General features: G+C 35.8%; 3 protein-coding genes across 21 annotated transcripts in view; all 3 read right to left on the bottom strand.

The window, feature by feature from the left end:
- The window catches only part of LOC123880334 (basement membrane-specific heparan sulfate proteoglycan core protein-like), a 189,292-nt gene extending 186,728 nt beyond the window's left edge, over positions 1-2,564 (bottom strand). For all 18 annotated transcript variants that reach the window (XM_045928408.1, XM_045928397.1, XM_045928398.1 and 15 more), the window contains exon 1: positions 2,427-2,564. In XM_045928408.1, the coding sequence (XP_045784364.1) occupies positions 2,427-2,477 (51 nt within the window). In that variant the 5' untranslated portion in view covers positions 2,478-2,564. The remainder of the gene's footprint in view (positions 1-2,426) is intronic.
- Positions 2,565-8,876: 6,312 nt separating this feature from the next.
- LOC123880354 (galactose mutarotase-like) lies at positions 8,877-12,916 on the bottom strand. Of its 2 annotated transcripts, XM_045928450.1 has the most exons (10): positions 12,520-12,916; positions 12,236-12,329; positions 11,921-12,084; positions 11,595-11,804; positions 11,311-11,398; positions 10,754-10,901; positions 10,169-10,274; positions 9,839-9,970; positions 9,470-9,580; positions 8,877-9,026 (listed from the first exon to the last, which is right to left on the bottom strand). In XM_045928450.1, exons 1-10 carry the CDS (start codon positions 12,826-12,828, stop codon positions 8,934-8,936), a joined length of 1,455 nt encoding a protein of 484 aa, XP_045784406.1. In that variant the 5' UTR covers positions 12,829-12,916; the 3' UTR covers positions 8,877-8,933. The 2 variants fall into 2 exon arrangements, with proteins under 2 accessions (XP_045784406.1, XP_045784407.1); XM_045928451.1 differs by lacking the exon at positions 9,839-9,970.
- A 566-nt stretch (positions 12,917-13,482) lies between these two features.
- Positions 13,483-27,967, bottom strand: part of LOC123880359 — a 36,524-nt gene continuing 22,039 nt past the window's right edge. The window contains exons 2-4 of the mRNA XM_045928460.1: positions 15,335-15,508; positions 14,809-15,104; positions 13,483-14,346 (exon numbers count right to left, since the gene is read on the bottom strand). Coding sequence (XP_045784416.1) covers positions 13,659-14,346; positions 14,809-15,104; positions 15,335-15,508 — 1,158 coding nt within the window. The 3' untranslated portion in view covers positions 13,483-13,658. The remainder of the gene's footprint in view (positions 14,347-14,808; positions 15,105-15,334; positions 15,509-27,967) is intronic.

The raw sequence follows: 27,967 nt of genomic DNA, 5'->3' as shown, positions 1-27,967 counted from the left end.
TCAAGATTTTCGGGAAATTGTAAAAAATCGAAATACGCACTTTTAGCAAAATCCGAGTATGAGCGATTATGTGTTTTGCTCGTACAAATGACATTTGTGTATTTTTGTCACCGAAGACTGGCAACACTGGAATTTATCAAAGAAAAAGTGATGGTCTTTTTCACGGTATCCCCTTTCGCGTGGGTGCGAGCGAGAGGAAAGATTGAAACGTCATCGGGAGCGGTATATCCTGTAGTTAATAGGAAAATTATGAAACCGTGTAAAATCTTTCTGTGAAACGAGTTGGCGGCCATTTTGTATTTTTTTTTATTTTTCGAAATTTTGACCACGTTTTTGAGGCAGTTGGCAACATTTTGGAAAGTCGACATATATCAATCGATTGTGTGACTCAACCAGCAGTATCAAAATATGTAAACAGTGTTTCCACATTTGGGGAGATTTTCAAGATTCTCCTCAAAAACTCCTCCTGTAAAATTTTGTATGAAATTTTTTTTTCCACTGATGGTTTCGTATAGAAAACAAAAAAAAAATCGAGGAAAAATTTGGAAATAGCTGATGATCGAGGATGTCGGAGACGGGTGAAGGGTCCGCTCAAGGTATTGAAGATAGGTGGGGGGTGCTCGACCAAATGTCATTCATGACGTCATCCAATTGCCAAAAAGCTGAAAAAAAATTCAAAATGGCGAAAAAAAGATGGCCGCCATACAAATTTTGCCGGCGTCCAGCTCGGAGGGTATAAAAGATGGAAGTGTGGTTTCTTGACAAAAGAGGATCAGAATCCAAAGGTCTACTCGATGAATAGAAAAAAAATTCAAAATGGCGGAATTTATTTTTCCATACATTTTGTATGGCGAATATTTTATGTTTTATTCTCCTAGAAAGAAACAATAAACGAAACGATGATGTTCGGGAGATATGTTCGGGTGCACGATATGAGTAGGGGAAAATTATGATATTTCAGAAAAACAAGATGGCGGCCGACGTGATTTTTGCAACTCTTTTGTTTTCCAACCGATTTCGTTGAAACTCGCAATCTTTGAAGAATGTAGTAAACGATTAATAGGAAAAGTGGAAAATTTTGGAAAAACAAGATGGCCGCCGTATAAATTTCGTCGATGTCTATCTCGGAGGCTATAAAAGATGGAAGAGTGGTTTCTTGGCAAAAGATGATCAGGGTCCGAAGGTCTACTCGGTGGAAACAAACAAACTCTGCATGCTCGCGGACCACTTTAGTGGTCCGCGCACCCACGCACCCTACTTTATTAGCCTCAACTACCCCGTTATTACAAAAAATGATATGGATGTCGTTTTCAGAGTTTTCCAGGGTGCTGATTTTGATAACGACATTTATTTTGAAATCCAAGATGGCGGACATGCATTTTTTAAGAAAAAAATCGATATGGGTGTCTTTTTATGGTGAATTTCGGGGTGAATTATGTATATTAATAAATCAATTTGGTTTTATATAATAAAAAGTTAACCTTACCACGTCACGCGAGCTGCTTTAGCAGCTCGCGCACCGAGCAAAACACTAGTTTTAAATATAAAACTCGTGTTGATTTTGATGATGTATTTTGTAAAGTCTTTATGCTTTGGACAGATTTTTTTAAAATTTAATCTATACAGTTCTACTTATAAACAAGTTTTTAATAAATTAGATATATGCCATACGTAGGTGTGTGTTAACTTGCAAAAACAATAGTCTAAATATATAGAATTTAATTTAAGTATAACAATAGGAAATAGGGATTTTTTATATAATATGTAGATTATCAAGTACCTAGGACCTAGGTATTGTCAGGTGGGAACAACTCTATAAATAAATGGACAAAAACATAATTACCTATTATATTTAAGCTAAATTAGCCTATATACTGTACCACGATTGGGCAAAGGCCTACCTCCGATTTTCCCACAACTCCCTATTCGGCGCCTCTCAATGAGACATAGGATTACTTATTATACTAATTTTTTTTACTGGCATTGTTTAATAAGTATTTCATTTACTGCACATTACGACATTAGAAGTTAAAGAGCCAATAAAACTTTTTGGTAGAGACCCTAGGTAGAGACAGACATACTCGTAAAGATGACAGAATAGATACATTAAAAACACTTAGACTTTTGAATATTACAGCTGATACATAATCCTTAAACAATATCGTAGAAAAAAACATCGGCTAAGTTTGAATAGTCAGCGATCATTCCCTTGCAGAAACCGGCTTTAGGGTTTGGCGTTATTTATTTTCGATACGCGAAAAAAGTTTAGCGATTCAAAACTTTTTTGGATTCTTATCAATGAGGTATATAATAGTGATAAATAAAATAAAATGTTAAAAAACTTAAAGTTTTTGTGTTTTCAGTTTTCAAAAGTAAAGTTAGCGCATTCGCAAAATGGCAAAATGGAATGGTAAAGAATCACTTACCTTGGCAAGGAGGCTGACGAAGATGAGTAGGAGAGTCGTAGGGACCCTCATGGTGTTTTCTTGAGTTTAGTTATGATGGTGTAAAGTAAAGTCCGACCGGCGGCAAACGCGCAGGCACCAACCGGGCCTCGCTAGCGTCGAACCGCGAATGGTTCTGAATCGCCGCGCTCGCTCTCTACAACTTTTCGTCACAACTTTAGAAGTGCACGCATCGCTTACATCTTGCATTCGGCTCGGCCTACGCAACGGGCATGCGCTTTGTAAGGGCTACTTATAACTCTTTATAAACAAAATTTCTTCACACAAAACTCTCCGACACTATCACCACCACGCTGGCCAAATGCAGATTGTCAGACTTCACATATGTACCTTGGAGAACATTATGGATGGTTTTTCACGATGTTTTCCTTCACCGTTGCAACAAGTAATATTTAAGGGCTTAAAACGAACCTAACTCCGAAAAGTTAGAGTTAGAGGGACGAGGTTAGAGGTAGAGAGGTAGAGAGATTGAACCTCGGACTCTTCAAAGAAGAGGTCAAGGTCTAAACTACTAGGCTATCCCCGCTAACTTTGCTTCTTTAACTTCAAAAGTTGACCGTGGGCCACAGAAAGTGCTTTATCTGTAAAGTCGGATGAGAGAAATGATTTTCTTCGCGTGTTCATCATTTCACTGCATAAGCATAGAGCGTTTACAATATAACTGCAATGGTCTAACCATCAACAGTTGACCGAGGATCACAGAAAGTAGTCTACCTGTATAGTCTGAGATAAATGTACAAAAACTGAGCTTATCATTTACTACTTAGGCACTAGTACGTTACGTGCCAATAATGCGCAATAATGCATTAACTTCTAAAGTTGACTGAGAGCCACATAAAGTGTTTTCTGTAGAATCAAAGAGAAAAACCAATTTTCTTTATATATCATTTACCGCCTAGGCAATAGTGTGTTTACAATACAACAAGTTGCAATGGTGCGTTACCTTCAAAGTTCAGAGGGCCAAAGCAAGTGTTTTACATGTAGAGTCTGAGCTAATTTTCTTTTTGTGCTTATCACTTACTTCTTGACGCTAGTGCGAATGCAATACAACAAGTTGCAATAGTGCGTTACCTTCAAAGTTGATCGAGAGCCGCAGAAAATGTAGAGTCTGAAAAAACAATTTTCTTCTAGTGCTCATATTTTCTTTATCTAGGCAATAGTGCGAGGTCTAACTTAGCCCGAAAATTATTCAAAAATGTGAATAATTTTAATTTCCAGCTCGAGGTCTGGGGCACAATACAAATTACAAACATTTTTCGTAAATCATCAAAGTTGATCGAGGGCCACAGAAAGTGTAGTCTGAAAAAAACAGTTTTCTTCTTGTGCTCATCATTTCATACCTTCTCTATCTAGGTAATAATGCAAGCTCTTAGTCCTACAATTATTCAAGTGTCATGGTAATAAATAATATTTTTATTTCCCTCAGGCTCGAGGTATACCTACTGCCAACAGTTTTTCGTAAACCTTCAAAGTTGATCGAGGACCACAGAAAGTGTAGAGTCTGAAAAAAAATATTTTTTTCTTGTGCTCATCATTCCATACGTTCTCTATCTAGGCATAGTGCAAGCTCTTGCTTAATCCTACAATTATTCTAAAGTATCACGACAATGAATAATTTTAATGACTCGAGGTGTATAACTCTACCGGGACACAATGAAATCAACCAACGTTTTTCGTAAACGTTACCAACTGATCCGTGAGTTTGCACCAAAGACATACATGTGAATGCTTGACAGATCGTCGTATGTGAGGAATCTCGTAACATGTCTTGCTGAAGTTACATTCACACTGTTGCAGATAATCGGATAAAGCTACAGCCACACCTGCGCGTCATGAACGCGGTATGCGGGATGCAATCCACAAAGCGAATCTATACCTACACACCTGTTGTACATGACTATTGTAATCGCGTAGGTGTGCATGGCGCTATTTAAAATATGTCGTGGGACGCGTCCGCCGCGCGGCTGACGTTCCCGCTTCGTAGTCACTTTAGTTGCACAGGTTTGCCTGTTGCTCAAACATTTTGACAGATTCCAATATTTGTTGAATTGTCAAACAACCTCTTGAAGAAATCATCAAACGCAGTTCGATATATAATGATAATAACAGAAAAACGAACTTTAAAATGTTTTAGGTACCGTAGAGTCTCCTAACTTCAACTTTAATGCCTAACATCGGCTAAAATTTAAAAAATTCAATATTTTTTTTCCTTTTATGGGAACACTAATTGTAGTGATTTGGGAAGTATACATATTTAATCATGGCAACATTGCAATGTCATTTGTCAAAATATTGGTGGCCATTTTGTCACAATCGTGAGTAACTTCGGATCGCACACACGCTTCTTTTTTACCGACCCCGAAAATTTGTGTCATTACTCAATACTGCTTGGAGGTAAGTTTTTTAAATCTTTACTACAGTTTACTCATATAATCCATTACCAAAATTAAAAAAATCATTCAGATATGTTCGTTAACTACAGAAATATTAGGGCAGACAATGTTAGGATACAATCTGTAATGTGATGTTTTTCTAACTTCGTCTGCCCTTAGGGTCGTCAAAATTAGAATAAGAACTTTTTTTTATGTACTATACTTATATGAAAAAGTACCTGGTCTGTATTTTTTCTTACTCTATACCCTCTATACCTATTTAAAACTGTTATGTATCTGAATAATTACAAAAACGTAGATATATTGTATAAATAACTATGTATTTCCTACATAACAAAATGTAAAGTAAGTTGATAAAAGAGTTGATTTCTGGCGCATTTAAGGTGTTTTAAATTAATGTTTGATAATAAAAGGCTTCTTTAAATATAAAGTAACTAGGTTTTTCCTGCGGCGCTGCCTGCGTGAATGTTGTTTTTTTTTATTGATTCCGCATGAACCATGGCTTTTTCACAATAAAAAGTAGCCTGTGTGTTAAGTCAGGGTATAATTTATTTCCATTTCTAATTTCAGCCAAATAGGATAAACAGTTGAGACTTGTGATGTAGGAGAACTCCTGAAGGAGTATATTTTATCCTGAAATCCACGGTTTCCGCGGGATTTATGATAAACCAAAATTCACGCGAGCGAAGCCGCGGGCAAAACCTAGAAATTTTATAAGAAAAAACTTTTATTAACAGACATGCGCCAACTAAAAGTGCTAGAAATGAACTCAATTTTTATATTAGAAGAAAATTAACAATTACAAAATATACCACTATTTTATATTTGCAATAGTTGATTATTTTAATTTTTTTACAGGTAATCCAAAAACTCTAGACATGAATCGAGAATTCGTAAAAAAGAAAAAACGATCATATACAGTTGCTCACAGCCAAGACATGCTGGATTTAGCATTAGAATGCCTAAGAAAAAGACAGTTTTACGATTACTACGATTAAAGTGTTTAATTCATTCATCATATTTCATTTTTATTTACGATACCTTTGTGCCACCCCTGAATTTAAGAACGATTTTGGACAAAGTACGCCCTAACTTCGTCTACCTAAATAAAAGTATAAAATATATAAAATTAAAAGGCATTAAGATAGTGTATTTGGACTTTTGGATAATTTTATCTTATTTATATTTTTTTGATAAAATTGGCATTATGTTTAAAATTAATTTCCTATGCATAGATGAAGTTTGGAATTTCACCTTAACTTCGTCTATTTTTTTAACGGTCATTAGCTTGCCTAAACTATAAACAGTAGGTACACTTTCATACACACATAAAAAGAACTATTACCATTGGACGATGTTTGTCAGACGTAACAGATTTTTTTACATCCGATTGGCGGAAAATTTGAAAAAACGGTCAAAAGCAGACGAAGTTAGGGAATTCTACGGTAAATGTTTCATCAGTGCAAACTCTCGGTAAATGTAGAGCCCATAGGTACACAGTTTTTTTTATTAAATTTACCTACTTTAGGAGTAATTTTTTTTTTTTTCAGTTAGCTAGGTAAGTAGATGATCTATATCTTTAGTCCTCATTCTAAGGCTTATACCATCGTCTGAAATCGTCTGAATCATCTGAAAACATGTTTGTTTGTTGGTTTGTCCTACTTATGAAACAACGGATCTACGTGAGTTTGTGCATTGGTAGATAATATTATAGTCAAAGACCTGGAGAATAACATTTTATTTCGGAAATCAAAAAGTTCCCACCGAATTTTTAAAAATCTAAATACACGCGCGCAGGTGCGAAGACGCGAGTATCAGATTAATATAAATATAATTATTTTCCTCGTCCGTAGTTTTCACTTAAGTTACAAGGCCTAGTTCATATTTTTAGCATCATGCATAATCTTATACCAATCCAATACCAACGGAAACTAGGCTGTAAGAAAAGTATTGCATCTCTTTCTCTCGTCTTCCTTCCCAGTCGAGCCTCAGACCCGCAAAGTTCCATGACCCGTCTCTTGCGCTTATCGCCATAACACTGCAGAACTGAAAGGGTACAACTGAAGTTGGTGCTTCTGAAAATACAGCCTTAGCTCCCGCACTTAACACAGCAAATAGTTGTTCAAGAAAATCGTGATTCAAAGGATGATAAAATTTATTTACCTACTCGTCGCGCCCAACTCCTTTGCAACGCCAGCTAAGATACGTAATTTAAATTTGTTTATTAAGTACCAAGGAAAAAAATCTAACCAGCTCCAATTGATACTGTCGTGATAAAGTCATCGCCGGCTCATTACTGAGTATAGGTCTCCTCTCAGAAAGAGAAGGTTTTAGGCCAAAGTCAACCATACTGGTCAAGCCAAGTGTGGGTTGGTAAACTCTACACGCCTTTGAAAACATTATGGAGAACTCTCAAGTGTGCTAATTCCCTCACCATATTTTATTTAAACATCACTTGCTTCAATGAAGAAGAAAAATGTCGTTATTTAACTGCTTAAAATGCACATAACTTCTAAAAGTCAGAGCTACGTGTCTAGGATCAAACCTCGGACCACGAAATATGAAACCGAAGCCTATTATATCAGGTAGGTTATCACTACTTTTGAAATTGAACCCGGTTAAATTGCTAATGATAACGTGGTAGCAACGATTTAATATACACAAATATGACTGTACTATATCTATCGAAGTCGTTGTTACTAAGAACCCACGAATACATTAGAAATTAGAGGATGCCCACGGCTTCGCCCGCGTGGATTTTGTTTTTTTTTAATCCTGTAGGATCTCTTCGATTTTCCGGGATAAAAAGTAGCCTATATCCTTCACCGGGATGTACCCCAAGTCTGTACCAAATTTCTTTAAAATCGGTTCAGCGGTTGGGCCGTGAAAACGTAGCAGACAGACAGACAGACACACTTTCGCATTTATAATATTAGTATGGATCACGTCATGCATTGCCAGATACTTCGGGCGACTCTCTGCCAGATCCTCTTAAAGTTGCAGGGGATTGGGTTACCACGATCTAAGTTGTCTGACAATGAATGATAACTAGCTGACACCCGCAAATTCGTCCGCGTGGATTTTGGTTTTTTGAAATCCCGTGGGAACTCTTTGATTTTCCGGGATAAAAAGTAGCCTATGTGCTAATCCAGGATATTATCTATCTCCATTCCGAATTTCAGCCAAATCCGTCCAGTGGTTTTTGCGTGAAGGAGTAACAAACATACACACACACACACACACACACACACACACACACACACACAAACACACACACACACAATTGTTGTACTTGTTTTACCCTAGCGAGAATTAATAGGTGGTAGAGTGATAGGCGACTATAGATTGTCAAGTCTGCTATGTACTATCAAGTACTATAAGACTCTTCCTTTGTAGAGCTGCAAGATAGGTATCGTTCTCACCGCTCTCACCAAATGTTTTGTCAGCTCCTCTAATTAATAATAGTTACTGTGCAACTTTGATGAATATGGTATTTTAATCAGTGAGCTCACAATTTCTTGCTGATAACTCTATTATTGGTTTTGGTGCCTTATAGTCAACATGAATCATCATTTTATAATTTTATTTATACTTCAGCGCCATCTAATAAACAACTTAGAAACTGCTACTTCAAGTGAATAAAGCAATGGTAGGTAGAGGGCGCTTACCAACTACAAAACAAGCAACTTTTTGATATTATCGCCTTCAGAACTTCTCATAGCATTTTCACTAGAGCTAACAATCAGAAACTGTGAGTTTGCGCCAAAATACAGGTAAACATGTGAATGTTTGGTCGTCGTGCTTGAATCTCATAACTTGTTTCGTTGACTTACGTTTGCATTCATCGGATAAAATACATGACTCAAGATTTAATTGAAATCTCAAAGAAGTTCATCTTCAACAAATTTATACAACCATTCAAGCACAGTTATTTTAACTTATCCTGTAAGCATATTATCGTTTTCTCCCTAGCGTGACAAGATCTCATTATTTTTATAGGAGTAAAAAAACTACATCATATATTTTCGACGAATACAAATTTTTATTTTTACCAAATCACAATCATCTTTCCCTATCATACATATTTTCCGAGCAGTAGACCAAATTTATATTGAATCTTATGAACGTACACCTCGCCTGGATTCAGTATGGAGTTCGGGAAGTTTTTCTGGAAAGAACAAAATCATAATATTATTATTTTGTAAAAGCTCCTTGTCTCTGTAACTTCATCACCTACATCAGCCAATAATTTTTTTGTGGTTTGTGCGCGTGCCATATTTTGGAATTGATAATGATGGCATTGATACTGTCACGTATACTGTTCTTGGCTTCAGCAAATTATTATCAGTATTTACACTACAAGAGACAACATTTGGCTAGTTCTATGAACCTTAAGTTGCGGTAGCTTTAACTGGTGGTAGTAAAGGTGCATACAATTGCTACTGGGTTTTTTTCGATATGTTATATGAGCTATTAGAAATGAGGTCATCCATTGCAAAGCCCTTTGCATGTTTGTCTAAGAGAAAAGAAGGCTACCTTGGTAGGGATGTGGCAGTTTTATTAAATCCATACTTATATTATCAGTAGCAACTAGACATTATCTATAGTTACATGATTTACTGCATCCGGATAGTTTTGCGGCATTAAGCAGAAAAGGCCATGCTTTTTGTAATGGGCCCCTTGTTTCCCCATTAGTGGTATATAACCGTAGCTTTTCTTGCCCTGGAAAAGACATTACAATATTATTAAGGATTTTTTTATATATAGATAAAAAAGACTACTTAATATAAAAAAATTGTTCATGTCCTTCATAGCATTTGCAGTCCTACATACTATCTCAGAAAAATAATCCCTTCCATCCACGTTGGTAACTATATTTTTCTGCCACTGACAAAAACCTACGTACAAGACATGAACAATTCACATAAACTATGAAGTATGTAGGCATCCATCTAGGTTAATAACAGCAATTTCATTCACCTTGCTTTCTTCGCCAGCCTCATCTTCGCCTTTTACACTCGACTCCTCACTGCTCTCGCTTTCGCTTCCACTGTCAGACTCCACCTTCACTTCTTCTTCACGTGCTTCTTCTTCTTCTTCTGCTGACGGTTCCTACACATACCAACAGACATACCTTTAAAACTACTACCAAACTATGTTATTCAAAGTTTTTTTTATGAGACCAGATTTTTGACGAGCCAAAATTGAATTGAGGGTCTGAATATGTGGATTAACTTCTAGTAAAATTGTTGTAAAAACATGAATGTTTCTATATTTTTACTTATGTAAGTTAATTTGGATTGTGTATACCTCGACAATTTTATCCGGATCCGGCAGAAGGTTGCCTGTGTAGAACTGCAAGCCTGGTTGATTGCTGTACACTTCAACAACCCTCCCGGTGAGAGGATGGAGTGCTCTGTAAATAAAGAAAAAATATTTATAAACAAATTGTCAAATTATCCAATCTGAATTTCTGGGATCTTGAAATTATATTGAATGGATTCTCTAAGCTCGGTATTGGTAAGATCTAATTATAAACGGATAGTGATGATAACCGTATTATGGAGGGAGGTTACTGTTTTCAATCACCTACAAAGGGGATTTTTCTGCGAGTTGTCATAGATGATTCTCAAAGGTAAACCAAAAAAAGGGGTAGGGAAGGCAAAGAAAAATGTGATTCAGAGATATTATAATGAAGTGGACCTGATAGTGCTCAGTGATACACGACCGCAAAAAGTCTCCGGATATCCACCATGATTTGATTTGAAGATGGCACCACATGACGAGACTGCAACTTTGCAGCTGGTTTACTGTTTTATAGGCTCTTTCAAACGCAATTTTCTCTTTCATTTCCAATATCACTTAAGCTACTATTGGTATTTTGTTAACACTGACCTGGCTTGGAAAGATAAATCTTGTTCAGTGCCTTGCGTGATACAATAGTTGACATCATATCCTCCCATAGGTATCCTTGGCAGCATAGCACGCAAAACGCGCGGCACTCTGAAGTCGTAAGCTGTACCTCCTACTACGTTCTTCTCTCCTGAAATCAATCGACATGATATGAAATATTTCAATGATAAGTTACAGAAATCTATTAATTGTTATATTAAAGTCATAATATTATTGGATCCACATGGAATATCCACAAGGAAAGATAATGTATATATCTTCTTTAATCCAATCAGAAAATATTCTGGATAAGTTGTTAGATTAAGCTGTAAGATTCTGACTGGGTTGCCAATATAAAACTCATCATAGAGCTGTATCTATTAGAGTTTCATAGAACTATATGACAAAAATATTCATGCCTTTGTAGTTAAAAACTGATTTTACTTGGTGATCATCTAGATCTTCCAGCGTGAAATTGACCTTATTAAATCTGTTCATCTCTCATTTGACAAAACTGATACACTCATTTTCTTTGAAACTAGAAGGCATACTATTATTACCTGTGACAAGTCCATCGTCATCCACGACCGTGTACTTATCGGCATTAATACTAATGATGTGGTCATACATTTGTTCTGGACCTGCATGCTGTAAAAAAATCACATTTCAAAATAAAGACACTGACTAATATTAATTTATTTTGTCCGAAAGCTTAAAACTAAAACGTAAACCTAATATTTTTAGCATTACAGATTTGTAAAGATGGCTGGTTTCAATTAATGATAAAAAATGTTTTTCTTATACAACAAATTGTACTATGATATCAATGTATAATTCAACTCACATGACCAGCCAAATTAAAGTAAGGTGAACTACTTAAATTGACTATTGTAGGTTCACTGGTAGTACATCTCATTTCAATTTTAAGAGTGTTGTTGCAAGTAACTTCAAAAGTGATCTGTGCCATCACAGTTCCAGGGTAGCCTTCATGAAATCTCTCGGAAATATGACTCATTACCACTTTATTTCCATTCACGTAGGAGCGCCAATTAACCTACGAAAAATAGTTTATTTTGTAGAGTGTACAGTTAAACTTATCATGTTTGTGAAATTATAAAAGAGAGCAGACGAAAAAGTCCCTTAGTAAGTTAATGACAAAACTTTTAATACCTTATCAAATCCAATATATCCACCATTATAGTGATTGTGTCCTCGATTGTTACTAAGCATGTACATTCTTCCGGATGGTTTAACTACTATAGTCCCGTCACGGATATAGTTTGCGTAACGTCCTATGGTGGCTCCGAAATATGGATTTCTTGGTTGAAAATATTCTGTATGATATTGATTAAGTGTTTATTTTTATTTTCTTATAATAGTATAAAAATGCTAAAAAGCCTATTACTTAATTGTTTTACATCAACAGCTCAATTATCTATTCAGATAATAAACTCCGATATACTATACATGTACAAAACGCTTTACCTTCTAATGTATCAAATCCAGCTATCACATCATCAGGAACTCCTTTTTTATCAGGAACTTGAATTGTTGTTATGGTAGCACCAAATGTTATAATCTATGCAAAATAAATGATTGACATAATATTATTATCAGATCTATTTAAACCCAGATAAATTTTTATAGTTTTTCTCCTGTTTACAATAATACTATTGTTATAAACTTGACTACTTTGGATAAATTCCTGCATCTTAATTGCTGTAGCAACATAGGTACTAAAAAAGACACCATAAACTTAACAGAATTACCTGTACTGTCATTCTATTCTTTGTCTTCCAAGTATATCTTCTTACAATGTCAATATTTGTACTTGATGCACAAGGACTTTGACTGGATGATGTAGATTTGTTTTCTTTTACAGATTTTGAAGATTTCTTTAATTCTGCTGCTGTCATTTTACTCCTAGATTTAAACTGATTTACACTGTCTTCTGGCATAAAACCAAACCCATCTACTATCAACTCTACATCTGGTACTTTTGGTGGTGCAATCTCAGATTCTGCTTTAACTATTGAGACGGTATCACCGCTCGCTTTTTCTTCTGCTTCTTCAGCCATTGTTTAAAACCACAAATAATTTATATATCACAAATTTGCTATTTTTACTTAATAATTTAAATATTTACTACAGACATCAATATTTTTATAAAAGAATTTTGAGGTCTAAAAACTAAAAATATTTTATAAATTTTGTTGTACAAATAATTTAAAATAACGAAAATGACATTTTGTGATTTATGTCATAAGGTATGACTGTTAAGCAAAAAAAGAAATTTATGAAGGGTTTAAGGGTTTAATAAGTTTAAATAATCCTATATTCAAATAATACTTTGCACCACGTTTACCCATAGACGTACAATTTTCGCTTCGTTTACCACAGTTTGGTCTAAAAAAAGGCAAAATAATATAATCCGTTGGACTATGTGTGTTCGTTGGTCACTTTGATTTTCTTGGAATTACAGATTTCCTAATTATGTTTTTTGTCCCTCTGAGAGACACCCAAGTCTGCTCCATAGTGGCTCCATAGCATATTTAGCGACTTTAAACATGTGGAAGCCAATTGTAGGTTCAGTGGCCACATTTCAGTTCCATATTATGTCGGCACAAGTAGGATACTTTCGACTTTGAAAACTTCACACCACTCGACTAGAGTTGCCCAGCCCAATACATAGTAATAGGTCCTAATGCATATCATTTAAATAATAAAAAAACTCAATTTTTTACTTTATTTATAAATATGAACGGCAGTGGAAAGTTAACATGCTAATCGACTTAATAATTAACTAATGACAACATAATGGCTAAAAACAATATATCGCTAATATATCGGCACTTATCGCAATTGATTTCTAAAACAATCGCATATTATGCAATACAACGTTAGGAAATCAAACCCAAAACACTTTGACACTTTGCTTATCCAGTTCAATGGCGTCCGCTTGCCACTTCTCAGTTTCGTTAGAAATTTCTTCAAAATTTTGTACTTCCTTACACGGTGACGGTGGTATTATGCTTATGATAGGTATGCCAATCTCCTGAAATGAACTCATCGATGAAAATCCACTTTCATCTTCTATAAAATGAGTTGACACATTGTATTCATTTCTTTTGTCAAGTTTCTGTACCACTTTTTCACACGATTCGACGAACCCGTTTTCCGAACTAGGATGCTCTTGGTCATATAACTTTATACCAGAAAATTCATTTTCCAAACCGCAACCAAGCGGAGCTTGCGATACAATAAATTCACTCAAAATTCTATTGTTTACGTCTTCGAGTCCGTTTGTTATGCCATTGTAAATTTCATTTTTGCAATTTGTGTCCAATACAATAGTATCAGTTACATTTTCTTCAATTAAATCCAACGATTTGGACACAATTTGCGCACTTGTTTGATCGTTTTTCGCTTCAACTAGTGGTGAGGTTGATTCCATTCGTCCACCAACACAGGAACATGTGAGATCTGGAAGTTTGGTGCTAAGTACAGTATTGGCAAGAGTTATAAGTCTCGACATCTCCTCTGTTAACTTTTGGCCAGTTTCATTCTCGGATACTAAAGACAGTTTTGACTGACTCCTGAAACCAGAAAATTGTATTTACATTATTTGATAAGAGCTGGATCATTATAAACATGACCTGATGACATGTATGACCAGTCGAAGTATGCTTAACTAGTCTTTATTTAATGGGACTGCTTGGACAATGCCTTGCATGTCGCAGCCCGCGGGATTCACAGTCTCCTGGACGTGGAATGGCGTATAAAGGCTCATTGGATAATTAAGGACCCCGGATGGGTTCTTAACAGTTGCGCATACTTTGACAAACAAGTGAGTTGAGCCAAGCATCACTCATATGAGAATCTAAGCGCAAAAGGCGGTAGATCATTTCGACATCACAAAATATTACTATCTTTTACAATAAAATGCTGGTAGACGATCTTGACTTGGATCCTCAATAAAGATTCGTCAAAGAATAATAATTATATTATACATACATACAATTAACCTTCGTCGTTAAATATTGTGTAAATCCACTTACCAAAAACTGCTGCAATCTTTATATCCGTTAACATTACTAATCGATTTGCTGATTTTCCTTGTACTAATTTTCTTAGTAGGACTCAGAGAGTAATCAAGATTTCTGCTGACATGAAAAACCGATCGGGATCGGGGCAAGTCAGTAATATTTAAAGACTTTGGGAACACTTCCGGTGGCATAGTATCTAGTGGCACTGCTGTATCGGTTTTCTGGTTTTCTATGTGCTCTTTGACTCTATTCAAAAAAGTTACTATTTGCTGAAGTAAAGCTATGTGCATCTGCCTGTTGGCCTCTGTCTGAAAATAATCACGCTAAAATTGGCATTTCTTAAATTAATAATAAAATCGTATTACGCATAGCAAAAAACAATAATTCAATTCGCTTAGAGCAAAAATCTGAAGAAAATTGAGCGGAGCAATTCGCGATGCCTTACATTTAACAGAACTTAATTTTAGCATGCTATAATATTGGTGCACCAATAAATCAGGAATATTAAAGTAAAATTATTTATTAACTTTATATTTACCTGTGACAACTGCCATCGCAAAGTCTCCACTTCCATCTTTAGCGCATTTACTTCAGTATGGCGTATGTCAGCGTTGTTCTTCACTGCCGTATCTGGTGGTTTCAAAACTTCTTCATTCTGCTCTAAATTATCATTCTTCGAAAGTTGAGGGCACTGCTCAATTCTTTCTGGAACCTGGAACAATTTTTTTATAGAATTTAATACTGTGTAAGAATATTCACCAATTAACTGCATCAACCTAATTATTGTGCAGACTAGCTGATCTGCTCGGCTTCGCTTGGGTGGAATTCAATATATTATGTCAATATACTATAATAATAATATATAACCTGTGTTAATTTAAAATAATGTAACTATCCAGCGATGTAAAATAATTATGCAATTGTGAAAGAATTTTTGAAATCGGGTGAGTAGTTTCAGAGGTCACTGCTTGCGTCCAGACTTAAGAACTGTACCTCTAGGTATATATAATACTAGTGACCCGTGCCGGCTTCGCACGGGTAGCATATTACAGTTTTCGTAGAGGACTTAATTTTTTTTGAAAATAAAATATAGCCTGTATCACTCAGGAATAATGTAGCTTTCTACTGTAATAATATCAGTATAGATAAGTGTAGATAAAGATTTTGTTAAAATTGTACATAAGTCATTTTCCAAATCGCTACACTAATCATGAGAACGGTCTTTTGAAAGTCGGAAGCTTGATCGCTTCCTACTTTCTTATCAACATCAATATGTCTAGACGAAAGAAAATATAATTTTATGGCAACGCAATTTGCCACTTTGATTATATTGAGAGACATTTTTAGAGTTCCGTACCCGAATAGTGCCAACGAGACTCAATTTCTAAGCCTCAGCTGTCCGTCCGTCTGTCAGCGGACTATATCATGAACCGTAATAGAATTGAAATAGAGTTGAAAATTTAAATTTTCACAGAATGTGTATTTCTATTGCCGCTATAACAACACGTAAGAAAAACCAAGATAGCCGCCATGCAATTTTAAAAAAAAAGTAAAAATATTTGTATTTTGTACGATGGTACGGAATTCTTCGCGTGCAAGTCTGACTCACACTTAACTGGTTTCCTTTAACTTGCAATTTTTGCGTCACTAAGCATCCACAATGGATCTAGTGTGCTTTGTGTACCGTGAGATATTATAGCAATTGGTTTATATAACAGAATGTGGCTTACAAAAACGGATCAAGTAACGGAATCCACGCATCGTGGTGTTTGTTGTTGAGGCGCAACAAAAACCTGGGAGCTGATGCTAGAACAGTTAACACTTTGAACTTTTGAACTGTCAAAGACATCCCACGCTGTTGTTTATGATTCTCTGACCTAACGTACCTATTAAACTCATGAAAAACTTGATTGTCATCACTTGATTAACCATTTATTTCCTATAATAGCAACGGCAATAGCAATCATTATGAACTAGAAATGTCACTATGTTAATCTCAGAACAGGAACTCTATAGGCTTTATTTACAAGAGTAAATTAAAAATTTATAACACCTCCGACAAGTGAAGGTTACAGTAACTAGAAAAGAGCTGATAACTTTTAAACCGCTGAACCGATTTTCTTGGATTATAATTAAGAAAACTCTCGATCAAGCCACCTTTCAAATAAAATAAAAAATAGAAAAAGTCGGTTCATTAGTTTAGGAGCTACAATGCCATAGACAGATACACAGGTAACACGTCAAACTTATAACACCCCTCTTTTTGGGTCGAGGGTTAAAAATAGTTTTGTAATCTCTAAAATTTCATTAGTATTAAACTACCCAGACGTTGTAGATAGGTATACGTCAATTAATGTGCATAGGAAGATGATAATAATTCGCCCAGCGGATTTATCTTTTTCAAAGAACTGTTCGATTTTCTATGATATAATATAGCCTACGTATGTATTAATAATTCAGGGTAGGAAATATATCCAATCCAAATTTTAGGTAAATTTAAAAATTGTGACGTGAACTAGGCGTGAAGAAATAACAAACATCCGAATATCCAAACTCTTACATTTATGACATTATTATTGAGACTAGATAAGGCGCGTGACTTCACTCGCGTGTATAAAAGAACCTAAATCCACGTGGATGAACATTTAAACTTTTTGGGATAAAAAGTAGCCTGTGTTGTTCAACGGATCGAGCTGTCTCTAGCATTTTTTTTAAAGTGGCCCGACTGATGGGCTGTGAAAGGTTAACAGACAGACAGATATTCACATTTATAATACTTATTAGAGATTTTTGAGGCTTGATTGTTCTGTTAGGTACTTTAACTAATAGACAACAGCTTCGCGCATTTGTGTCCTTCTTAGGGCGGATACAGTACGCAATAACAAGAGGATAGGTAGCTGTAAGGCCTTAAAATTATACCTATTTAGTTACACATTATATCCATCTACCGTAACCTCCTTGCCTGACCAATTCCTTAAGGAAATCCCGTAATATTCATTTTTAACACCCGACCCATAAAGAGGGGTGTTATAAGTTTGACGTGTGTATCTGCGTATCTGTCTGTGGCATCGTAGCTCCTAAGCGAATGAACCGATTTTAATTTAGTTTGTTTGTTTGAAAGGTGGCTTGATCGAGAGTGTTCCTTTCCTAGCTATAATCGAAGAAAATCGGTTCAGCCGTTTGAAAGTTATCTTAGTTAAGGTTCAATCAATTAGTTGAATATCCAAGTGCAGATATTTACTGCAATTTTTGATTATTATTTGAATAATTGACGATTAAAAGAGAACCACCAGATAAACTTTATCTCACAGATAAAGTCAAGTTGACAGATTTCCAATATAAAAACTGTCATAATGTAAAATTTATTCATTAGATAAAGTTTATCTGGAAATGGTAAAACAGGCCCTAAGTAAATTAAAGGTTCTTCTATGTATATCAGTTACTTAACGTTCTACTTACATATATTATGCATATATGGAGATTATGATGGTCTAATGGTTAAAGAGTAAGGCAGAGCAAGCTTTCACATATTTTAACTATAACGATAAATTGTGGCTAATTCTGTTGCACACAATCTCCAAACTATAAATACTATCTCTTTCAAAATTCTCGCTGCTGAAAAGGATAGCTGCGATAGTAGATACCTACTCATTAAATTAATGATCAAATGAATAGTGATCAATCTATCCACAATCTTTCGATGTTTTACTTGGAGAAATTGTTAATTGTCAATTTTTGACAAATAAATCGTTGCTAAGTAACCTATTGACAGATTACAGATAGGATAGATTTATTTATTACTAGCTGATGCCCACAGCTTCGCCCGCGTGGATTGGTCAGATCCCCTGCAGCATCAGGATTGAGGAGTTGGAATCCAAATTTTTTATGAAACAATGTCGCAAAGTTCCTCTATCGATTAAAAAAGAAATGACGCAAATCGGTTCAGAAATCTCGGAGATTTCGGTGTACATAGGTAGAAAAACACAACTCCCTTTTTGAAAGTCGGTTAAAAAAGTAGCCTATTTTACGCCCTGGTCAATCCTCTACTTGCCTGTGAAAGTCCCGTCAAAATCGGTTCAGCCGTTCCAAAGATTAGCCTTTTCAAACAGACAGACAGACAGACAGACAAAAATTTTAAAAACGTGTGATTCAGTTATGGTATCGTTCAAATAACCATATGAGCTTAATATGAGGTAGTTATTTCGAAATTACAGACAGACACTCCAATTTTATTTATTAGTATAGATTTCAACAGTTAGACCTATCAACTTGGTTTAGTTACTAATAAATAGTATACTAGACTAGTAGGTACAACAGAATTGGGCATAATATTATAAGCAAAGAACCAAGTTATCAAAATAAAAGATCTTGCTCCTACAAAAAAGGAAAATTCTAATAAATCGAGAACTTTAATTTATGGATATTTATGCTAAAGATATTTTATTGCGGCGATAAGTGGATAAGTGACCTACAAATTACTGTAGAACGTTGATATTATGAACGAAACCACTAAGCAACATCCGTTGACACCGTGGTCGACAATTGAATGAAAATGAAATAAAAACAAAACAACAATAGGTACACACCCATGTTGTATTACAAGCTAATACTGGGTAACTGTTCCAAATTATATAAAAATATACGGAAGTACTACCATGTTTGTTGCTGTTTGTTGTTGATAAATGGGATAATAAACAATTTACTGAAGTAAACAATCAGAAGAAGATAAAGCGGGGAATTATTATATTGTAAAATACTAGAGGATGCCCGAGTTACACTGTTGGACCGTGAAAAGGTAGCAGACAGACAGACACACTTTCGCATTTATAGTATTAGTATGGATCTAAAAAATTAGTACCTACGTTACGATATCTACAAATAACCTACATTAGTTTTTTTGATGTTTTATTTTGTCAATATATTTTTTTTACTAAAATTGATCTTTATAAACTTCAAATAATAATAAACCAAAAAAGTTCTTTTTATCAATTCCCTTGTAATAAAAGTCAAGTACAAGTTTTTTTCTTTCAAAATTTCATAACTTTCCAATAGTAATTTTTTTTTAAATCCTCATGGACGGCAAAATATCTTGGTTATATTTTCTGTATAACTCCTTGATTTGAATGTCATCTGGAAACCTTATTTAGATCCTAAACATGTCCTAAACTATTGTAATAGGTACACGTTCCAGTAGCTTAGCTAACCTATATTGCCAGTAGTGTATATTATTTACATAGTGTCAAGTTCCATAGTACTTGGTTACGATTCTCGGATATCAGTATACAGATGCATCAGGACGGAACCTCGGACGAAGGCTAGTCGGCTAAGATTGGGTTACAATGAAATCGGTCAATGGTAATTTCAGTGTAATGTATAATTTCACCGAGGTTACTTAAAATGAGTCACGGCTAGCTTGTGAATTGGGATGGTAGTTAAGTTTGAGTTAAGTCTCTATTCCAGTACAGCCGATACGATACATTGTCTTAGCTTTAATAAGTACGATTAACGACCTGTAAGTATTACACACTAGATGGATCCGATAAAGAATCGTGTTATATGAAGTTATTTGGCCATCAAGTTATAAAAAATTACAAAAGTCAGTTCTAGCTTACATTTTTTTAAATTTGAAATAACATGTCTAGCACGTAGTACCAAAGAATAAATTACAGCACTAGTAGTACAAAGAGGCGTTGGGTACGATGCTGTACAAATTCAATTCAGTAGAGAAAAGTCCTAAAATTCAATAAAATAACTAGAAAATAAACGTCAATTATTACAAACCAAATTGCGAAATATCATGATCAACAAAAAAATCTTGTCTTGATTACTATACATATGGAAATAAATTAATGATTGTTCAATGATTTCATCGAGTAAGTATTTATATTATCTTTAAGTTTCAACTTAAAAAATTGTCACAAATGCGGATTCATTATCTAAGAACCGAACGACATCGTATCGTTCGTATTTAACAAAAGCAAGTTAGTAAAAGCAGTTGGCGTGAGGCTAGCCAATGGACGCGACGGTGCGTAACTCGAGCGTCCGGCACGAACCCTCGGAAGCAGGCGCCCGGCGCACGTCCTGACAAGTGCACTAATGGACAAGTCATGCCAATAGGCAGCTTGAATACGTTATTTTTAAACAGGAAGGTAAGTGACACTTTTGCAGTCAGATTTTGAAGGTTACTACGCATCTTGGCATAAACGGAGCGTACAGCTATGAGCCGAAACGACATCGTATCGTGCGTAGTAAACAAAAGCAGGTAAGTAGAGGGGCGTTAGTACGGGCGGTTGGCGTGAGGCAAGCCCGTCGACGCGGCGGCGCGTGACGCGCGCATCCGGCCCGAACCCTCGGAAGCAGGCGCCCAGCCCGCGTCCTGACAAGTGCACTAAGTGACCCGACACACCTGCGTAAATTACGTCGCTAAGTCAAAGTCAGAATCATTTATTCAAAGTAGGTACTTTTGTACTCTTTTTGATGGTCGAAATTGTTAAATTTGTAAAAAGTTAAATTAAGTACGCTTGCGATCACACTAATATTCTAAAGGCGAAAGTTTGTGTGTATGTTTGTTACTCTTTCGCGCAAAAAATACTGAACGGATTTGGCTGAAATTGTGAATGGAGGTAGATTATACCATGGTTTAAGATATAGGCTACTTTTTATCCCGGGAAATCAAAGAGTTCCCACGGGATTTTTAAAAACATATCCACTGAACACGTGACAGAAAGTTCAGCGCGTCTAGCTATCGGTACATCACAACCATGTTCTACTGTGAAGCAACTGAAAAGGACGCTGCCTAAAGTTCCATCCCGTAATATTCAGCGCGTTTTTCACAAAAGATGTGTCTACGACCGAACATTCAGCCGACGAACTTTCGGCGACATAACTCACGCGGGCATGTCGCGCGACTTATGAACAAGTCACGCCAATATGCGGTTTGAATACGTTATTTTGTAAACAGGTAGGTAACGTCATGTTTTGATCGTGATAACGAGTAAGCGGACTAGTAGCTAAGTGTACCTAAGTAGACTTTTCCCTTGTAAATTATAGCAAAGACCACAGGGATAGAATGTACAGTTGTCGTTAGATAGAAAGAACTTTTCTCCAGTGGAAGCGACGGGCCTGCCCGCGAAATTCAAATTTAATTTGGTTTTTCGCAATTTGAAAACTAATACGACAACGTAGGGTTATGGTATTTTAATTGCGACAATGGCAGTATCATCCTCACAGGTCATATAAAAATCTTTACTTGAAAGGGTCCAGTTTAAGAAATTAATTCTAGTATCGACTATTCTCACAAATTAGTCCCGTCTCATGCCCCTTAAGTGCTACTAATAGCTGAGACTTGGCTGGACATTTTGGTTGATACAGTGATGATGCAATCTAAGAGAGGAAGCCTAGCCTGAAAATTGTATAGCAGCAACCCTAATTGGATACAACGCGGCATCGTAACTTCGAAATCTATTGGCGGCACGGCTTTGGGTGGTAATGCCATGAAGCTTCCAGCCAGACCAGCCAATTTAAAAATTTCAAGATTGTCCTCGCTGGGAATCGAACCCGGGACCTCCCATAAAGACCAACGTGCCTACAACGCATTTACAAAATCGGGAAAATTGCAATTTGAAAAAATAAATAATTATTTTTAACCAAATCAATGTCAAAATAAATGTTTTGTGCGTAATTGGATAATTGAGTTTAATCCAACTGAATCTGCGATAAATATTTTGCATTTATATATAGAGGATGCCCGCGACTTCGTCCGCGTGGATGTAGGTTTTTGAAGATCCCGTACTTTTTATTCCGTTTTACGGAATAAAAAGTAGCCTATATCCGTACCAAATTTCGTCAGAATCGGTTAAACTGTTGGGCTGTGAAAAGGTAGCAGACAGACAGACACACTTTCGCATTTATATAATTAGTATAGATTAATATCTGTCTATCCGTTAGTATACTATGTTTCTACGTAGTTTCTTGAAGATTCATTACTGTAGATTTGATGTAAATGTGTATGTTTGTATGTAATAAATCAATACATAGAACATAAATCGACTTTTTTATCAAGGACAACTATAAACCCGTTAACTTTAAATAGCATCCAAGCGAATACATTTCGAAGTAGTTTCACATGATGTCGCGGACTTGAAGGTTAACTACTTTTTTGTTAACTACTTTTTTTCAACAAAGCTAAAGCTAGTATTACTTTTATAATCTCATCGAACCATTGAACTGAATTGGCAGCTATAGAATTCATCATCATCATCCCGCTACCAGCCCACTACTGAGCACAGGTCTCCTCTCAGAATGAGAAGGTTCTTGGCCATAGTCCATCACTATGAAAATATTATGAAGAACTCTTTCGCCGTTAAAGCGATATTTAATTACTTAAAACATACATAACTCCGAAAAGTTAGAGGTGTGTGTCCAGGATCGAATCCCCAACCTCCCAAACAGAAGGCCTACATCTTAACCACTAAGCCATCACCGCTTAGTAGTTACCTTACAGTTACCTACTTAAAAGTATTTTAAATTATAATGGGTACCTAGTTAAAATAAAAGCTTACATAGTTAGTTAGTGCTCTACTCTGTTGCTTGAAATAAACTCCTATTTATCTATTTAATAGTTTGCCAGGCCAAGTTTGAAAATAATAAATGTAATGTCCTCTCATTTCCTTCCTCAGTTCTCCTTCTCAAATCTTGCAACTGGCAAAATTATTACAACCATGATCATACGTAATAAAAATATTAATAAATAGGTATTGCGTTGTGTTTGTTGTTACTAGCGCAATACTTACAATACCTATGTTCACTATTAGTTTTATAATGTTTACCAAAACATTTCTTATGAAACAATAAGACAATCAGTGTTTTCCAAAGTCCAATGTTGTTAGAAATTCAAATGCAGTCCACGGCTCGACTGTTTATGTCTACTTACGTAAGTATTAAGGTGCTTGTACAATATCAATAAAGCCTGAGGCAAACACAATACACGACGACAGCGTTGCGCGCTCATTTGCGAGAAGACATCACTAGTACCCATATTATAAATGTGAAAGTGTGTTTGTTTGTTTGTTTATTGATTTGTTGGTTGGTCCTTCAGCCACGTTGGAACGGAGCGACGGATCAACGTGATATTTTGACAGGAAAATCAAAGAGTTTCCTCGGGGTTTTTTAAAACCTTAGTCCACGCGGACGAAGTTGCAGGCATCAGCTAATAGGTAATATTTGGAAGAAGGAACTGAACGAATTGATTGATTGATCGATATGCTATATCGATTTACATAATAATTTGTGAATTTGAATAGTATTTATTGAATTATTACAAAGGAGGATCACGCAGGATTTACAAAGCTCACTTTGCTCTCGAGCACAAATTGTGCACACACTTATTTAGATGAAATAATTAACACCTTCTCGCGAACTTGGCATAATTGAACAGTGATAAAGCCGAGGAGAAACTGAGAGCAAATTAAATTAATTTCAAATATCGTAAAGGACAGTAACCTTTCAACTTGTTCAGCATAACAACATGTAAAAGTGACCCAAGAACTGGCACTTATTTCGCTCAGGGGTTAAGCCTTGCCATTCAGCTGTGATAATAGCTCCAGAATATTGGGTCATTGCCTATTGATGATCATTGCGACGGGGTATATTTTTTTAAATATAATTTTCTAGTGATAAATTTTAATTCTTTAAAAACCGTAAAAATCTTTTCTTATATTATTTGTTTAATACATGGAAAAGTTGCCTTAACGCGTGGATTTTCGTCACGTCGTGAGTTCGTGTTGGTTGGGTTTTATCTACTTACATTGGATCCGGTACTTGATTCGTATTTATGGTGCGTCGCTGACATTAACAGGGCTCTCTCAGTCACTCACTTCATACAATCGTAGTTCCAATTTCATTTGAATATTAAGCAACCAAAGACCATAAAATTTTGCAGACATATTCTAGAATCTATTTCATGCAAAATTTCATGGACTTTGGTTGCTTAATATTCAAATGAAATTGGAACTACATTTGTATGAAGCGAGTGACGGAGAGATCCCTCTTAAGGTGACGGAACTACAACGTTGTGTGTACGTAACTTTAGTGTGAATATGAAATATGCCTTAACATTTTATAAAGATGCAGATGCTCTAGTGTAGGGCTGCCATACGTCCCGGTACACCGGGACATGTCCCGGTCTAAAGCGTTGTGTCCCGGTCTGAAGCGTTCTCTTCCGGTGTCCCGGTCAGTAAGTTAGTTGTCTGTTTGATGTTAGGGCGTTTATCTACCGCCCCTATGAACGAGACGGCAGCGAGAAACAAACAAAAAATTAATATAGATTTTTTGTAAATATCAATATCAAAAATTTTGCTTTTATTGTATATTGCTTGATGTCCGGATATTTATTTGCATGAATTAACGTTTTTTGAAAATCCCATGGGAACTCTTTTTTTCCAGGATGAAAAACATGAGAGAGGTCTTTTAAAACCTGAAATTGTGCTATGGCTGAGCTCGTCAAGTCGAGTTAAGATTCGGTTAAGATCTGGCCCCCCCCCCCCCCCCCAACCAATTCCTAGCTACGAGTGCGTATTATGGATGGATGTCCCGGTCGTCCTTTCAGCATTTATGGCAGGCCTACTCTAGTGTAACTTTTCAGTCGGGACAGTTAATATTTAACTGCTAGTACCTATTTAATTAATAGAATTTGATTCCAAGAATCTTATAAAAACTTGTAAGTATCGAAAACATATTGTAGAGTTTGTTTATAATAAAAAGTCTCCTAAATAGTTTTGTTGTATTATTTTCACATAGGAATTCAAGAAGTGTCACAGTCATTATTGTCATATAATAGGAACTAATGAAAGCCTTCTTATGCTCAAAGCACATTGTGGCAGAGCCGACGCATTTTTTCTAAAATGTCACAAAGTAAACGGATCTCCAATTGTACCTACTTGTTGATTTACTTTGTGTGACACAACATGAAAATGAAGCGCAAAAACGCACGCACACCTAACCCTACCTACTTACCTACCTACTTAGGTGGGAAATTTAATTCCATTAAATGGAATGAAATCTCAACATTATGTAAAAGGATACATACACTAACTGAATGGCTATCAACGTATATTTAAACTAATGTATTGAGGCTCATCCATACCTATCCTAACACTCTGCTGACTATGTAAGGGTCTAACCCTAACACACTCTTTAGAAATTTCGCCCAAAGGAAAAACTAGCGAAAAAATGTATCTCTGGTATGTATGCTTATGAGCAAGAAACACAGCAGTTAGGAACTCTTTAATTACGTAGCTAAAATTCAGTTCTCTAAAACATTTAAGACGTATTGCTGCGCTCCGTTTATGTCGCAATGTGCCTTGAACCTTAGAGTTGAAAAATGGAAAGTGCAATAAAAAGTGCCACACACTTTTTGCTTGAGAGTACTCTTTGAAATGAAAGACCGGCAGATCAATGGAGCGTTTCATACCAAATTACAACTACCTAGGTATCTGTGGTCTACTTTAATTGTGACTGATATTATGGTATCTAAGAATCTCAAAATATAAGAAGAAAACTATGGTTGCTTAGAGCGCTCTACGAATAAGCGCCTCTAGTCAAAAAAAAAACTGGCCGTTTTTCCTTTTAAGGTACGGAACCCTGATAACTGGCCGAGTGCGAGTAAAGCCCTTTCATATGATACCCACGGAACCCTGATAACTGGCCGAGTGCGAGTAAAGCCCTTTCATATGATACCCACGGAACCCTGATAACTGGCCGAGTGCGAATAAAGCCCTTTCATATGATACCCACTTGGTATAGTTATCTTTCTTTGAAAATACTAATTACCTATTTGTTTATGAACACATTTTAATATTTTTTGTGATGCATCATACATCATACATCATCATCAGATAAACTACTGAGCAGGGGCTTCCTCTCAGAATGAGAAGAGTTGAGCTATAGTCCGCCACGCTCGTCCAGTGGGTGGCGGACTATGGAGAACTCTCAGGCATGCAGGTTTTCTCACGATATTTTCCCTTACCGTTAAGGCAAGTGATGGTTTAATTGCTTAAAATGCTTTTAATTCCTAAAAGTAAGAGGTGCGTGCCCGGGATAGAATCCCTGACCTCCCAAATTAGAGGCAGACGTCTTAACCACTAGTATCTCACCGTAAGTCAGACAACTTATGTTAAAATTGATTTGAAGTTTATCAAAATGTAATGCTCAAAGTTTGTTAAACGTGTCAATAGATGTCGCTGACGCATGACATGTCACGGTATCGTTCGATTCAGAACAAGCGTATAATAGGACTAGTAACATTCTCTCAACTAATTAGAATTAAGATGTAAATATTAGTATAAATGAAAATATAGTTATAGTTAGTAGTTGTTTGAATATGACAAATGAAAAAAGAAATTAATAAACAGACTTTTTGAATCGCCCTTTCAGGGCCAAAAACTCCTCGTACATAAGACTTGCCCTGGACTGACCTGACAGACTGATTAATCAGTTTGATAGTATCAACGCACAGCCTAAACCGCTGGGATTAGAAATATGAAATTGTTAAAGTAGGTTCCTTTTAAAACGAAGGCATCCATTTTGAAATGATTTTTGAAAACTCAACCTCTGAAGAGGTTAAATAGGGGTTGGAAGTTTGTATGACACAATATGTATGGCACCGATGTTTCCGTACTCGGGTATTTTTTCAGACATTTAGCATAATAAATCAAAAACTATTATGCATAAAAATAATTAAAATCTGTTTTAAAATGTAAATCCCTTTCATTGATATAGTTACCCCACTGGGTATAGTTATCTTACTTTGAAAATTGAAACACATTTTAATTTATTTTAAATGATGTTACCACAAATTCACGGTTTTCGGATTTTTACCTTTACTTGTGGTATAAGACCTACCTACCTGCAAAATTTCATGATTCTAGATCAACGGGAAGTACTCTATAGGTTCTTGACAGAGACGACCGACGGATAGATGGACAGACAGATAGACAGACGGACAGACAGACAACAAAGTGATCATATAAGGGTTCTTCCTTTTGAGAAACGGAACCCTAAAAACAAATGATAATTTGTTTTTTGTTAAGTTATAACAAATGATATTCCCACATCAAAGAGAGCTTTGCATACAATTAGTACAGATACATTTTTATAAACACCTAATTATAAT

The sequence above is a fragment of the Maniola jurtina genome, chromosome Z, assembly GCF_905333055.1.
Source record: "Maniola jurtina chromosome Z, ilManJurt1.1, whole genome shotgun sequence".
NCBI lineage: Eukaryota > Metazoa > Arthropoda > Insecta > Lepidoptera > Nymphalidae > Maniola > Maniola jurtina.
This window is presented reverse-complemented; position numbering and strand designations above follow the sequence as displayed.

Bases quoted from the DNA above. Each gene is read 5' to 3' on its own strand.
- LOC123880354 (XM_045928450.1), bottom strand. From the start codon at position 12,828: ATGGCTGAAGAAGCAGAAGAAAAAGCGAGCGGTGATACCGTCTCAATA. The intron at 12,330-12,519 runs GTAATTCTGTTA...TATTTTGCATAG, and splicing joins AGAATAGAATGACAGTACAG to ATTATAACATTTGGTGCTAC. The intron at 9,581-9,838 runs GTGAATGAAATT...TGTCTTTTCCAG, and splicing joins AGGCTGGCGAAGAAAGCAAG to GGCAAGAAAAGCTACGGTTA.